This window comes from Xyrauchen texanus, chromosome 16 (genome assembly GCF_025860055.1).
Source record: "Xyrauchen texanus isolate HMW12.3.18 chromosome 16, RBS_HiC_50CHRs, whole genome shotgun sequence".
NCBI lineage: Eukaryota > Metazoa > Chordata > Actinopteri > Cypriniformes > Catostomidae > Xyrauchen > Xyrauchen texanus.
The window spans coordinates 41,107,132-41,124,342 of NC_068291.1; the positions used below are offsets into that span (position 1 = coordinate 41,107,132).

Sequence of the window (17,211 nt, forward strand, 5' to 3'; positions counted from 1 at the left end):
TTGACCACATGTCTGCTAATGATAAACATGTTTTACACTAAACAATCATTTTGTAGTGAATTAATGTGGGGAGTTCACTACGATAAAATTGCTGTTTTATCAGGGATGACATGGACGATTGTGCGACAGGAAGGTGTCAGTTTACGGCTCTCTCCATTAATTTGTATGGTATCCGCAAACGGTGACATACTGTCGTAACACGATAGGTGACCTTTACGCTCTCTACTATGGTGAAAACGCAAAGGTTGAGACATAAGAAAGAAGTTCTCTGGTTGAAGTACTTTAGTGCGCTGTAAAAACAGCGGGCTGAGCAACAACGGTCTAGTCGTGCACATGTTCCATTGACAATCTATTGAAAAGCGCTCACAAACACTTTCACTAAAATATTTTTAAATAAAAATCACTTTTGTGTCTGTTACAGAAAGCCAAACAAGACAAACCCGAGCGGCCCGCGCTTTTGTAACCAAGAAAACTACTAGCCAATTAGAGACGCCCTTTGTCTGTCAATCATTTTGTAAGCTCTGGAATGCTATCATCGGATTGGCTGACGTGTCTCTGGAGAGCAGGCTTTTGCTGAGAGACGGGACAACGACGGTTTTAAAGTGCTTTTCTTCTAAAAGTGATGCTAACAAATCAGTTATGACCATATATTGCAGAGCTATTGAATGTCTTTGACTAAGTATAAAAAAATATGGTGTTTGGCCTTGGAGTACTACAATCCATGTAATGTGAATATGGATCTTTCGGTACCATGATATTTATAAAGTAGGATGGTATTACCATTAGGTCCCATTGCTGTACTACTATGGTACTGTGAAAGTTTTTTCCTTTCCACCTGAGCTGTCACACAAAGATAGTAAACGTGTGCATTTTACCTTAAAGTCAACACATGTTTTTGAACAGTCCAAAAGAAAATAGTATGCAGAATGCTGTAACACCTCTTTGATGTGGAAGTATCCAGGAAAGCTTAAAAATGTTGGAAGGCATTGCTCTAAACAGGTATGTCTGGATAGATGTCATGTTGACCAAGCCTCTATTTAGTAACACTTAGTGCTATTGAATGGATAACATATATTGTTTGTCCTTTATTTTAGGATTTCTGCTTCAGTAATCAAACTTCCCAAGCCAACACTGGCCAAAGAATGTAAAGCTTGAGATGGATAAAGTATCTGTTATTTATTATAAGGTACACACACATTTATTTCACAAGGTTATATACAATTATGTTCAGTTTTGCCATTTCCTACTTCTTACACCATTGCATGCCAATTCTCAAATAATAGCCGGAACAAGATAAAGCAGAGTAGTGTGAAGATTCCAGTCATATTTTCCCCTTATACTCCAGTCTTTAACATTAAACTCATGTTTAGTGATTTACTGTATGTACAATCCTTTGCAAGGCCTTAGTCTCTGTTGTCATTCTCTTGAAAGATGTGGATGACGCTGTCATATGCAGGTGGTGGAGTCTGTCTGGGTAAAAAACCTCTTAGACTGCCCTTTCCCAGCCAAAAGGACTCTGCTGGTGCCGTACTAAACGGATCTGAGATGTTAGGAATCAATGCAGCCTGGTTATCATCTTCTGCTTCATCGCTGGTCTTATTAGTCTTTTTCATTGGTGGCCGAAAAGTGGAGTTTTGGAAACTGGGGCTTCGACCCAGTAGTTCGTTGGGGTCTACAGACGTCTGTCTGTGGAGGTTTAAAACGGCCCTACCCACACCTTCACAATGACTTTTGTAGTGGCTGAGCTGGCAGTTCTGATTACGAGAGTTTTTAGAATCGGACTGCTGGTTTTGACATCTGGTAATCCTGACTGAAGCTCTGCGGCGCGACATCCATGTTAGGAGGAGGAAAATCAAGATCCCGATGAGCAGACCCATCATTATCGACAAGGAAAATGCCAGGATGAGCTCCTCTGGATGAAAAGGGTAATGAATTGCAAATAATTGTTTTTAGTAATAAAATATATACTTAGGTTCAGAAGTACAGTGGGGTTCAAAAGTCAGATTGCTCATTTAGAGTCTGATTTAAACCTGGAAGTTTTAGGATAAAACATATGTAAGCAAACAAACATTATGATGAAAAATGAATAAGAAATAATTGTTATTATGCTTTATTTCCAGGTCAATCAAATAAGCAAATATTTAACATTTTCTTTCCTTACAAAAGGTCAGATTTGCTTGCTTCAAGATGCTCTTTGGAACATTCTCAAATTATAATTATTATTATTATGTTGATGCTGTTATTAAAGTGTTGAAAACTTCTATAAAATATGACATTTAGTGTCAAATGAACAAAGCTTTGTCAAATAAAAACGAAAAATAACAGAAAATTGTGATTAGCACAATGTTATTTTATTTTTTTACAAACTATTCTGAAATTAAAACTAAAAAACATTGTTATTTTTTAATAACTGCACAAATGTTGAACAGATTAATAATAATATATAGATTAGTATATAACGTACCTTACTTTTCCACCTTAATAATCAATACGAGCCAACTCACGCATGGCAAAAATTATAATAACCAAATGCATGTCAGTTCTTACCAAAATCAATAGGTTTTAGTATTTCCCAAATCTCATGTGTTTCATTTGAAGCCATAGCTGTGAACATAAGCATATACACCATAAAGCAATAGACATGCAGTCAAACTCTCTATTCAAGCACACAGAATCTGTTCACTGTATTTCTCTGGGAATCTGGCACTTTTTTTTGTTTGCATAAAGGGAAACTTGTCATTCTTCCTGCCTCTTTACTTGTATATTTAGCTAGTGCTCGGCTTATCTGTTTGGGACAGAAATCCGGGAGAACAGGGCTGTTTCCTATTGCATCATATCCTCTGTTTCAGTGGATACAATACAATGGCTTTTTAACCCCATTATATTATAATCAACCAGCTTACACCTTTTTTATGTCTTTCACCACCCTTAAATTTTCTTCTTTCGCAGTAGATTTGTTTTAAGATAGTGAGGATGAAAGGAAAACTCTTATGTTATAAAAACAAAACAAAAAACAGTACTTTCTTTCTTTATAATTTAGTTTGAAACAACACATTTCCCATAAGAAAATGCAAACACCCAAGTTGATGTCAGAGGGGAATTCCTCTGCTTTTGTGAACACAACCGATTAGGGTAAAATACTACTGATAATAATCATCTTACAAATACCCACCTCATACAAGTTTTAAAAGTTCATCAAAAATGTCGACCTCATACATCAACCTATTGATTAAATTCAACTGTATTTTATGAGTTTGAGGAAAACAAGGAATGACCAGCAGATGCCAGTACTGCCCAATAGATACTTTGGATGTTAAGATGGTTAGATATAAGATAGATAGATAGATAGATAGATAGATAGATAGATAGATAGATAGATAGATAGATAGATAGATAGATAGATTTTAAATGAAAGGATGGATGGAAGGACGGATGGATAGATAGATTGAAAGAGGATGGATGGATGGATGGATAGACGGATGGAAGAAAAGATGATAGAAAGATTGATAGAGGAAAGATGATAGAGTAAAAATAGATTAAAAATAAATAGAGGATGGATGGATGATAGAGAGAAAATAGATAAAAATAGAGGATAGATGATAGATAGATGGATGGATGGATGGATGGATGGATAGATAGAAAGATTTTGAATGGAAGGATGGCTGGAAGGACGGATGGATAGATAGATTGAAAGAGGATGGATGGATGGAAGAAAAGATGATAGAAAGATTGATAGAGGAAAGATGATAGAGTAAAAATAGATTAAAAATAAATAGAGGATGGATGGATGGATGATAGAGAGAAAATAGATAAAAATAGAGGATAGATAGATAGATAGATAGATAGATAGATAGATAGATAGATAGATAGATAGATAGATAGATAGATAGATAGATAGATAGATAGATAGATAGATAGATGTATAGATGGATGGATGGATGGATGGATGGATGAAGGAAAGATGATAGATTGATAGAGTAAAAATAAATAAAAATAGATAGATAGATGGAAGGAAGGAAGGAAGGAAGGATAGGATAGATAGATAGATAGATAGATAGATAGATAGATAGATAGATAGATAGATAGATAGATAGATAGATAGATAGATAGATGGATAGATTGATTTTGAATGGAAGGATGGATGGAAGGACGGATGGATAGATAGATTGAAAGAGGATGGATGGATGGATAGATGGATGGAAGAAAAGATGATAGAAAGATTGATAGAGGAAAGATGATAGAGTAAAAATAGATTAAAAATAAATAGAGGATGGATGGATGGATGTATAGATTGATAGAGAGAAAATAGATAAAAATAGAGGATAGATAGATGGATGGATGGATGGATGGATGGATGGATGGATGGATGGATGGATGAAGCTTCTGTTCAATAAATTCGAAGCTTCAGAAAGATTCGTTTCTCCCTCACCAGTGCAAATGTCCCCGTACCGTTCCGTTTAGCAGCAATAGATGGCAGTAAGGGTTTAATTACATGAACGCTGCCTTGCAACATTGTTTAAAGGTTTCCATAACAACCTCTCTAACAGAGTTTCACCATCATCACACTAGACAGGAACACTGCGGTTATGTAGGCGCGATCTGCTCACGGTAATACACATGCACTTTAACTAACATACTAATCAAGTTCAATGAATTAGCGCTCGTTTTTCAGAAAATGAATGCAGTTGATGTATTTATAAGTTTCCTGTGTATTATTTAAACATGCGTTTAGACTTAAGTCAAACTGTCTGCGCAGATATTTATGTTGTGTTGTTGAGTTTCTTGTTTAATTATGCATGCATTATATACCTCATATAACTAAAACATATAAAGTCTGTATGTAACAGTGATCAGTCAACGTTTGAAAAAAGAGTGGAAAAAGTCCATCATTTACTTTTATCGCGAGAGTGAAAAATAATATTTGCAACCTTTCTGTTTGAAGACAAGAGACTTGCTTAATGTGTAAACGTACACAACATGACTAAAGTGTGCATAGAAACACAATGCAAACAATTTGATTTTGTTTATTTTGTTCAAAACGTGTTACTTTTTCTTCTCAGCTCACTTACCCTGCATATAAGAGGACTTCTGACTGGTCCATCTCACAGACTGGCAACTAAATAAGACCTTCTCTTCTATTGGATTAAATCTAGTTACTGTAGTTCCTGCATCAGAGGCAGCTAGAGGAGGAAAGAGAAGTGTAGGAGGGGCAGATGGGATGTCCCCTTAAGAAAGTAGTGCATTATCTGCAGTACTGACTGTGTGAGTGTTCCAGTGTTCTATCAGAGGTGTAGAGGACACTAGAAAGGGACCATGGCTTCCCTTAGTCCATTCGGACGGTCCAGCAAGGATATTATGAATGTGATGCAGAAGCTGCAAGGTAAGTGATGCTGGATTTCTGCTCTTTACCTCTCGTGACCGTCCTCTGGCACGGTGAGTCAGGAAGAGAATTTTGCTGATTCAGTTCCTTAAATTCAGGAGTTTGCCAGATGCTTCTTGTTGCATAAATAAGAACAGAGATGCACCATAGGTGATGGCACACGAACTTACAAGCCCAACTGAGACATCAATATTAATGGTGTGCATAATGTTCATGTGTGTGTGTGTGTGTGTGTGCACATCCATTCATTGATGTGTTTACTAATGTTGCCATCATATATGGCTCATTTTATATTCAGGCACAGAAATGTTTGTGCATTTGAACTCTCCTAAGAAAATGCACCTTCATTTTAACACTTTACCCTTTGTTAACTGCATTAGCTCCTGTTGATTTATTAGCTTAAGGGGACAAAATTGACTGGTTTTGCACTGCAGTGCATGCCGATACTGATACCTAAGTTGGGGGAAAAGGCCAATAACTGATTAATCGGCCGATAGTTTTTAAAAATGTATTGAATGTTACAATTTTTTCTTAATCTTTCCTTACTCTGACAGGTAAAGACATAGAGGACTGCAAGAGTCCAAATGAGTAATATCCCATATGCGTGTTTGTTGTGCAACCAAAATCCCAATAATAACCAGAAAAAGGTTATTAAGGTCATATTTGGTGCATAACGTGGGACTTTTAATTATAAACATGCCTGAAATAGACCGGTGACTCTTATTTTGAAGTGTCTGTGCTTCCAGCTCACACAAACACAACGGAAACAAAACATGCACTCTTTCTATCATCTATAACATATTACAATAGGATCACTATAGAGTAAACATGGTCAAATGGGCTAATAAACACAGTATAAGCAGTAAATAACACAGTAGATCATCATTCATCAAAAGTAGATCATCAACGATCACTTGTCAATTGTAATATGTGTCTTTTTATAACATTTTGCATTAATACTCATAAATTAGTCCATAAACAGTGATGGCCATCCTTACAATGCTCTTTAAGTACCAAATTAAGCTTTTTGTAGCCTATATATTCACCAAATAAAGGTTTTTGGCCCTAGAGAGAGACGGAAGAATAGTAATTAAACAAAAACGCAACTATCTGTGTTGTCATTCAGGTGTTCGATTCATCATAAGCAACCGATATATTGGTTGACCTGTGCTTAAAACAACCAAATATTGTCCGATTAATCGGCCTGGTTGATTTATAAGTAACAGAAATTAACGGTGGGTTATCCATTGCATTGGGGATTTGTTTCTTCATATTTAACATACAGTACTTTTAGCACTTTGTTGTGAAGGACATCATTGTTTTTTCTTACAGGAAGTAGTCACAGATAAAGGTTCTTTTCTAACACTTGTGATGCCATGGAGAGAAGCTTTGTTTGACCTTCCCCAATAGATTGGCATTTATATCTTTTATGATAAAGTTGTTTTAGTTTACTAGTACTCGTTCTGTCATTTCAGTGTTAGAATGGTCGCACAGAGACATAATATTATCCAAACTACAAATGGCCATCCATACATTTAATATTATGTGCAATGCTCTTAGCTTGCAGAAAGGTTTAAATGGTTTTCTAACCGTTTTTAGAAGATGAGAAAAATACAACTCCACCCAAAAGCAAAATAAAGAAGCAATGATTGTTGTTCCAGGATTCAGCTATGACTCCTGCTGGTAGGAAAATATTTCCGTAATCGACCTGTTTTTTAGGAACTTGAATATTATCCTTAAGCAAATTCACATTTTAATAGGCAACACCTAAAAAAACTGACTAGCGTAGTGCTCATATTAGTTTCAGTGTTTTTGTCTAAGAGCTGGACAGGGACTCCAGAAGATTAGGTGGTATTTGTGGGTAAAGGTAGAACCTGACACCTTTCTTGTCCTTGGAGTACAAACAGATTGATATTTGGAGTCCCTGTCGGGCCGGTACTAGGATGAGATCTTTTGGTCGCCATTTTGACCTTTAAGGTGGGCAAAATGTTTTCTCGTTTCACCGTCTGACCAATGTAGGGGGGATTGGTCGTTTTGCCATCCAGCCAATTTTGGGTGTTTTATTTTCACAATACCAAAACTCACTGGTAAGTGACCATGCATGTCCTGAAATTCTCATGAAGTTGATGAAAAACACTCCATAAATAGTTAATTATGCCCAAGTTTATGGCAGATGTACCTATATTCAAAGTTCCTAATGCATTTCCTGTGGAACCTGGTGGAAGAGAGTGCAGTACGATCATCATCTTAATGGCCACATGCTCATAGTGTTCAGGTGAAACAAGAAGTGGGAATCGAGATGCAGAGAGGAACTTTCAAACACAACAGGAAGAAAGTTGCGTATGCTTGAAAACTTGCAGTTCTGTCGTGACCACTGAAATGATTTTGCAGCTGTAGATAAGAAATCTGAGTTGAGAATGAATGATGTCTGTCTCAGATGGACAAAATGAATTATTAGTGCTGTTTGCTAAAGGAAGCATAATTTTTATACTATACAATTTGAACATGAATGGTACCCATAATCATTTGACTTATCACAGAGAGGTGTGCAATTAATGTTCTAAACAATCAGACTAATGATTTTTGCCTGGTGAATGATAAAATGGTGAAAAGTGAACAAAATCTAGTAACTTGAGGGTGAGATCTTCTGACTTGGGCCAATAAGTAGTGACTTAGCAACCACTAAGAACACCAAAGAAACTGCCTAGCAACAACCCAGAACACCTTAGCAACTGCATAACAACACACTAACAACCACTCAGAACACCTTATGGATCGCATAGCAATACCCTGGCAACCGTCCACCACACAGAACACTCTAGTAGAAACCACTTAGCAGCAACCCAGAACACCCTGGCAACTACATAAGAACACACTAACAACCACTAAAAACACCCTAGAAACCATTTAGCAACAACACAGAACACACTAGCAACTGGAAAACATATTACCAACCACTCAGTACACCTTATGGTTTGCATAGCAACACCCTGGTAACCATTCCACCACACAGAACACCATACTAGAAACCACTTAGCAACTTCCCAGAATGCCCTAGAAACTGCATAACAACACACTAACAACCACTCAGAACACCTTAGCAACCACATAGCAAAAACCCAGTACATACTATCAACTGCATAACAACATATTAACAACCACAGAGAACACCTTATGAATCGCATAGCAATGCCCTGGTAACCATCCAACAAAGTACACCCTAGTAGAAACCACTAAGCAACTACCCAGAACACTCTAGCAACTGCGAAATAACACTAACAACCACTCAGAACACCTTAGCAACCACGTAGCAATGGCCTGCAAACCACCTAGAACACCTTAACAACCTTGGCATAACAAATTACTAACAACCATATAGAACACCTTAGCAACTGCCTAGCAATACCCTGGCAACCAGCCACACAACAACATACGAACAACCATATTGAACACCTTAGCAACCTCATAGCAATGCCCTGGTAACCACCCAGAACAACTGGATGACTGCAAAACAACAAACTAACAGTCACTCAGAACACCTTAGCAACCACATTGCAATGCCCTGGTAACCATCCACCACACCCTGGCAACTGCATAACAACACACTAAAAACAACTCTGAACACCTTAGCAACTGCAGAACAACATACTAACAACCATATAGATCATCTTAGCAACCTCATAGCAATTCCCTGGTAACCATCTAGAACATTCGGATGACTGCATAACAACACACAAAAAATCACTCAGAACACCATAGCAACTGCTTAGCAGTACCCTAGCAACCTCCAAGGACATCCTAGCATCACTCACATTTTCTTCAGAAAATGTTAAAATCTAGGTTGGTGATTCATTGGACATATAAAGCTTCTGAAATGTGCACTTGTGGTGTAGCCTGTACATTTTCTTATGTGTATACACAGAATGCAGTAGATTTGGCATTCAATGTTGGCACAGCAGTTGCACCATAAATGGTGAATTCATTAGAAGTGTGTGCATGTATGCACATGTACTTTGCATTGAAAGTCCTATCAGAAAGGTGTGTGCTCATTGCCATGGCACATCAGCAATAAATAAGGCCATGTGTGGTTTATGTGACAGAACACCTGTGGTTACTGTTTTCAGAGGAACTGCTTTTGGTTTCCCCCTCCGTGGTGACTGGCGCATGCCTGTTTAGAGTGTGTGTTTAAATCGTGTGCCCTGGCACAACTGATTTTTGTTTTTACGGTCAACCATTTCCTTATGTCTAATGACAAACCCTCCAATGAAAACAAAGATCTTATTGTTTTAATGTTGTCTTATTAAAGTTTGCATAAGAAGGTATCTGACTCAATTGAAATTTTTTACTTTAAATTTGTAATTATTGTGCACAATTCATCAGTGCACGTTATTCCCGAGATAAAAACCTCTACTCATCAATATGTAATGACTTACTCTGTCTCTGAAATGATTTTCCTTTTTGGCTGTCATTGAAAATAATATTAACCAACAATATAATAATCTAACATTCATGATTTAAACAAACCCTGCAGGATGAAACATTCCTGCTCCATTTATTTGCTCACAGAATACTGTTTTACTTAGAAATACTTCACATTGATAAAATACAATGGGTTGCAAATGCCTTTTCGTGAAGACTTTAAATGTAGTGTTTAATGAGAAAATGTGGTATGTTGTAACGTTTTTCTTAGCTTCAAGAGAAGTTGCCTAAAATCTGGTACTGATCTTATTATTTTACATTTTTTAATTTAAAAAAGCCTTTACATTTTGTGTTGATCTCAAAAGCACTAGATGGCAGTGTTGAAATGACTTTATGTGCTGTTCAGTACATTTCCTAAGTATTTGTTTATAAATGAAAATCATATCCTTTGCATTGTGAATACACTACAACTCTCCTAATAGTCAAAGTAGGGTGGTTCGTTCTCAAAGCCGAGTAGTTTAAGTCTATGATGGCTGTTTGCCAGAGTTAAACTGCTGGTTATGATGACGATGATGGTCATATCCAGAGATACCACTTAGGAGGAACTTCCAGCGCTAAACACATCAGTATCTTTGAGCATCAGCTTTAACGTTCGTCCCTGGTGGTCATTTGAAACCACAGGAGTGATGTGTACAGCATTAAAGACATCTCTCTCTCTCTCTCTCTCTCTCTCTCTCTCTCTCTCTCTCTCTCTCTCCATTCAACAGATGACAGCAACATCTGACCTGCTGCTCATGATATCAGCTGTCCCGATTTTGTGTTGAATGCTCTCATTTAAATTTCACATGATCCACACACTTGCGTTTAGTCTTTAGTTTCTCTTTAGTGAGGCATCTTATTTCTCTCCCTAGACTGAAAGTGACTGTACATGTTGCAGAAAAGACACACTTCACCTTTAAGCATCCAGGAAAAACAAAATGCATTATTTTGCAGTCATGTTTTAGGACTGGACAGCTCCATAAAATATAGTATCCAGATAATGGGAAGAGTGTTTTTACTGGCAAGGAAGTGCTGAGTATTAGGGGCCATTTACACGTCAACTTTTTATGCGTTTTGGCTGTTAATTTACACGACAACTGCGTTTTGGGGCCTAAAAACACAAACTTTTGAAAACGGGTTTCAAAGTGCACGTTTTTGAAAACGATGCCATTATCGTCTCCGTGTAAACATACAAAAACGCTAATTTGTGAAAATGATGACGTCATGCGCATTACATTTACATTTATGCATTTGGCAGACGCTTTTATCCAAAACGACTTACAGAGCCCTTATTACAGGGACAATCCCCCCCGGAGCAACCTGGAGTTAAGTGCCTTGCTCAAGGACACAATGGTGGTGGCTGTGGGGATCGAACCAGCGACCTTCTGATTACCAGATTACCAGTTATGTGCTTTAGACCACTACACCACCACCACATGTTCAGTCTATAGGCCCAGGGTCACTTGTAGTTATAAAGCAACATCATCGTCCGTCCAGACAAAATTGCTTGATGCTTTCGTCATCTTCAATGTTTGCATTCATCGCTCTGTGGAAGAATGCTTGTGGGCACAGCCGCGTAGTGTTTCTATACAAAGTGACATCACCAACTACTGGCTTAGCATGCATAATACAGCATTCTTAGTAGTTTTCGTGGATCCGTGTGAACGGGGATCGTTTTAACAACGTTGCCGTCTATACGCGAAACTTAAAAAAAATGCAAAGGAAAAACTTTAACATTTTTAGTACATCGCAGTCGTGTAAACGTACCCTTAGATTGACCATAAGTCTGTATAGATAACCTCTTCAACTCTGGAGCATTGATTGGCTGCCACCTGCAATTTTCCCCACTTAAATTTAAAAGCTCACCATTTACTGTGGACTAATTGCCAAAAATGTGTCTAATTTTTTTCAGAATCCCTCCCAAATAATAAAAAAAAGAAATTATATTGTATTAATTATATAAATTATATTTAAATCCTTTTTTTGTCCTAAATTTGTAAGCATGTAATTCTTGTTCCATTCCCTCCAGCTCCCTCCAAAAAGTCTTATTTTCCACTGGATGGCAACAAGTATTATCATTTTTCCCCTCTATCTCCTTCTGTAACAAAATGCCAATCTGATATGTAGGTGGCGCTCTTATGCATTTTAGCCCTCACAGATGTGCTCGTCCATAGACATTCAGTCTTATTTTCAGTTCATGCACCACCCCCATTGTTTCATTAAATATCTCGGCCTCTGAGTGGACTAGAAGCTCAATCTAGGTGACATTAGAAAGCTGAGATCCTCCTTTGATGTATAACATTTTACATCAATAGTCAATAAGTTTATAACATATATTTCTGATTATTTGTTTAGCATGCTTTTCCTGCTGGGCCAAATATTTTGTTCTGGACATCTAATATATAACATTGGATAATTCACACAAGCAAGCTCACAGACAAGTAAAACATGGCAAATGTTTTAGAAAAACCGCCTAGGGTGAAAGTAGATATAAAGTTTTTAGCTATTTTGGGCTTACAGCAGCAGTGATCAGTGCATAAAAGAGACATTTGTATTTGATGGGCTCTATTTTCATGAGTGCACCAAACGCTATTTTGCTATTTTCCTTTGAATTTGATTGTTGCGCTAAGATGTTTCAGTAACACCTCATAACTTTAATTCAGTTCCGCCATTTGCAGTTTGTAGATTTCACCAGCAGGTGGTAATAAAGTTAATGTCCAAATTCAGAAAGTAAAGAACATTAAATAATGTCCTTGACGATCGCTGTTGAAGCAGTTAGTTGAAACAAAACATTATGAGATTTGTGTTAAACTTTCTAGAGGTCATGGTTTACTTTTTCAATTATTAATATTATAATTGTTATTTTTAAGTCGCTGTGAAAGGGGCCGGTGGAAGATGAGAGAGAAAAATGTTTAGATTTGCTATGATTTCTTTGACCACTTCCTTATTTTTATTACATTTTTGTTTTGTTTGAAGCGTAAGTGAGTTTAGAAATAGTTTTGGTTTACTTTATTTGTGTTTTAATAAATTAATTAAAAAAAAATGTAATCATTGTTTATAGGTAGAAGTGAAGTGCGTGCCGATACAATCACTGTTAATACTAGTCATGATTTGTGTGTCGTGTCCATACTTACATTTTCAATAATTTAACAGAGCCTGCATCCATGTTTTTATTCTTCCAGTTCATTGCATACAGTCAATTTACACTACCAAATTCTTATGAATGTTCTGTCTTAATCTATATTTCTGGAACTTGACAGGGAATGGATTGTATTATAGGATGGAGACGGTGCTGGAGATAAACCTTCATTGATCTGATTACCACTATGCGCAGGCGATTTTGCCCAAACCACTTGCGCCTAGATTTAGTGCATGCTTACATGAAAATACCAACACTATATAGCCATGCCCAATGACTTTGCGCTTATGAGTTAAGGCGTAGCGCTTAGCGCTTGCACGCTTAAAATAGTGCCCAATGTCTTAGAAATATCAATTTTCATTTTTTCATTCTTTTGAAAATCTTTCAAACTGTGTACTGTATTAGGGCAACAAAATAAACTGTACAGTCACATTTCATGAGAATAAGAGCTTTCATTTGATATAAGATTTGTCTATTCATGTGCTATTTGAAAGACTTTTATATTCATATAAATATTTCTACCACATGACCTCTAGGTGCCGCTGATTTGTGACGCCTTATTTTTGTATTTTATGTAACAGAAATGCACAAGTGCTGATTATCTAGGAAAAGTTCATATTCTAAGTCATCAAACGATATGCCTGATTTTTGTATTCGGAGACTTGAACATTTTAAGCGTAAATGTTTTCCGTGACATAGCGCCCCCTTTTGGCAAAGTTAAATTGGTTAAATTAGATATAAATTGAATAAATTTGTATTAGTATATACAGATCTATTACTATTGTTATTAATAATAATAATAATATTTTATATTACATTGATATAATATAAACAATTATATTAATATTCTATATTTTTTGCTTTATGTTTATGTTAAGAGAAAATCACATGTTGATGGCTTTGCCGACTCTTATTTTATGATGTGATGGACAGCAAAAGCTGACAAGCAATCAGTCTGCTCGTTTAGGAAATCTCTGCTAGATGCCCATCTACCATTTCTTCATTTCTTTATAAATATCCACACTCTGTCAAGACACTTGAGTCTATTTTAAAACTATTTCTAAATCATTAGATGAGCATGTGCTATAAATAGCACTGTTTTCGTGAACTTTTCTGAGTGAAACCGATTAAGGAACATTCCATGTTCTTTCGTACAAAAGACTTTTTGAGATATAAATACCTAAACTATGCCACAGTGAGTGAGTGGAGAATGGATTTTTCCTCTAAGTGGATTTGTGAAGGAGCAATCATACTTTGTAAATGCACTAACAATTCAGAGGAACAAAACACAAGATTGAATTTAGTGTAATTGAATCAAATGTGTTTAAAAAGACCAAACAAAATGCATGCCTGGATGTTCATAATCATAATCATTCCTATTATTGCACAGTTGAAGAGCTGTCAAATATGTGTCGAATGGCTTGGGTTGTATAGACGCCATATTGTGGCTGATGCTCAGGAATAATAGAGTGATGTCACTGACTCCACCGTAGCAGGTGGCAGATGCATTTCAGTAGCTGTGACATTAATGATTCAATTCTTTTGAGTGCAGCTGGTTCCCAGTTTTTTTAGCCATTTGCAATTAATGCAGTTAGGCGTGTATTATTCCGTGAGTAAATTCACAATATGAAACAAATGAACATATTTAACTTTAATGCCACATATTTTTGAGTGACACAGAATATCCAGAGGGAAATATTATAGGTCAAGACTCGATTATCGATCTGGCTTTGATCAAATTATGAAACAGAAAATATATTATTTACCCCTTCATTTATGATCTCCATTACATCAGCAGAAAAGAGAGGTGGTTTTAGAGGCAGAGATTTTTTTTTTATAAAAATGTGCACTGATTAATCATACACATTAAGACCAGGAACAGTAAATAGACAGTACATAGGGTACAGTTTGTTTTTAAACTCACACCCCCACAGTAATTGTGTCATGCACCCATACGTCTCTTGATGAGCTGTCTGAACATGAATGAAAAATGCAGATCTGATTATTTGTTAAGCCATTCCTGCATTAGAGTGTCTGCAGTGCTTGTATCTGTGGCCTGATGGAGTTCAAGCTGTGTAGCAGGAGTACTGACCCCCACCCACACATATAAATCAGAATCACACCAGCTGCTTGGTGACATCACAGCACCTCCACATGCTGATTGGAGGATCAGTACCATAGCATGTTAGCATGGCTGCAGCAGTGGGATGCTGCTAGAACTACACTCCACATGAACATGTCACATTTCTATGTAAACAATGACTAACGGATTCACTTTACGTCACCAACTGGCTCTTATTACACACAAAAATGATCTTTTGTCACCACCTGCTGGCTAACATATGTAATGTCAAAAATAAAGCCAGAAACTCCTAACAGATACACTTTAGTTTAGAACAAGCGTCCGCGTGCTGATGATGTCACACCATCAGTGCTCATGGAACATCGCTCGTCCAATCAGATTCGAGGGCCGGAACTAACTGTGGTATATCGTCACCTTCCTAAAATAATTGCCTAAGTCATTTTTTCACTTTTCTCAGAAAACACAAAAAACTGAACCAATAATTGAATATATGATATTTATTGATAAATAAATCGTTTCTAGATGTTTGATTACAATATGTAAGCCTATTCAAATCTTTCTTAATTAGATCATGTAATGTGGAAAAAATTAGACAAAAACTAGATGAAATATTGTTTAAAAATACAGAAAAGAGTTAACAGAAAGCCTAATGCTAGCTTGACTTAGCTATTTTTCTTGACTAAAATGCTGACTAAAAAGACTAAATAAAAAGACAAAAACACAATATTTTTATGCAATATTTATAGTCTATATTATAGTAAACCTCATCACTTACCAGTAGGGGTAAAAAACTTGTAAAATTGTCTCATTGCCTTTTGACTTAGGCAAAATAAAACGGCCTAAGTCACACACTTGACATAGGCCATTATACTATAGGGGTAGAATTGCATGATCTGTTCAACTGAGGATGTGGGCGATTTTACCAAAGGTGGCCAGCATCATGAGGAGATGACTTATGCAAAAAAATCATTTTTGTCAAAAAATGACTTAGGCAATTATTTTAGGAAGGTGATGTATATATATATATATATATATATATATATATATATATATATATATATATATATATATATATATATATATATAATTTAAAATACAAAATATATACATTTAAATATATAAAAGTAAAGATTATCATCATCACTGAGAAAACAACAACAAGCATATTGTTCAAACAATACATTAAGAATTTATTAATCCTGGTTGATGTTAATTTATTAAATTAATTTGTTGATTGTTAGTTTATGTATGTTCATAATGCACATTGTTGGGTGTAATGCATAACTAAGCAATTAATTACTGTAATTAAATTACTTTTTCATTGAAAATATAAAGTAAGGGATTTGTCTTAATTTTTCGCTAATTTACAGTTACTTCTGATGTAATTGTGTTCAATACAGTAGTGCAGTGGTTCCCAAACTTAAAATTCACACAAGGTCATTTGGAAATATGTCTGTTTAACACAATTTTCTTTGTAAAACAACTCCCTTATTTTAAACATGTTATATTTGTACGTGTTTTGTACATGTTATATTAATCATATATACTGAATAAATGGCTTACCAATTGAGATGGGAATGCTAGATATGATATAACTGCATAACTTGAAAACTCCCCCCTCATCGCATCACGGTACGCAAGAATAGTGTTCGGTTCTGTGCCTGAAATTGTGCATCACTGCATCATTGTACGGCATTGCTGGATGAATTCGAGCATTAAGTATCTGTGCAATGTGGCAGTCAACTCAAGGTGCTTTTTGTGTCACATTTGACACTGTTAGCAAGGTTGAGCTCATTTGCTGAAAAAACATCATGCAACAATGTAAAAACAGGTCTCTACCTTGCGATCAAATGTGAGTGAAAATTACTGCGTGTGAATGTGGAAAATGATTTGGCCGCACCGGATGTCTGACACCTGTCATCAAAGCTTTTAAACTTATACCATCAGAATCAAAACTCCCTATGCATCTAACCTTAAATATAAATTACGTTTTAAACTGCGGGAAAAAAGAAAAAGAAAACTAAAATCGTGGACAACTGACATGTGCGAGTCTTGTAAAACATTGAAGTATTTTACTTGCTATCACAAAGCTACGTCACCTAGCGCTGGGCTGACGACAAAAGATACTTGTGTGACGCACGACACGAGTAA

General features: G+C 36.3%; 2 protein-coding genes across 3 annotated transcripts in view; one reads left to right on the top strand and one right to left on the bottom strand.

Annotated features, from left to right (window-relative positions):
• Positions 1–1,163: 1,163 nt before the first annotated feature.
• LOC127657253 (myc target protein 1 homolog) lies at positions 1,164–3,024 on the bottom strand. 2 transcript variants are annotated; one of them, XM_052145968.1, is made up of 2 exons: positions 2,548–2,988; positions 1,164–1,912 (listed from the first exon to the last, which is right to left on the bottom strand). In XM_052145968.1, the coding sequence occupies exons 1-2, from the start codon at positions 2,627–2,629 to the stop codon at positions 1,404–1,406; spliced, it is 591 nt and encodes a 196-aa protein (XP_052001928.1). In that variant the 5' UTR covers positions 2,630–2,988; the 3' UTR covers positions 1,164–1,403. The 2 variants fall into 2 exon arrangements, 1 of the variants encoding a protein (XP_052001928.1); XR_007972258.1 differs by having other exon boundaries at positions 1,776–1,912; positions 2,465–3,024.
• Positions 3,025–5,295: 2,271 nt separating this feature from the next.
• Positions 5,296–17,211, top strand: part of LOC127657239 (nesprin-1-like) — a 173,120-nt gene continuing 161,204 nt past the window's right edge. Inside the window, 1 exon segment of the mRNA XM_052145940.1 lies at positions 5,296–5,380. Coding sequence (XP_052001900.1) covers positions 5,314–5,380 — 67 coding nt within the window. The 5' untranslated portion in view covers positions 5,296–5,313.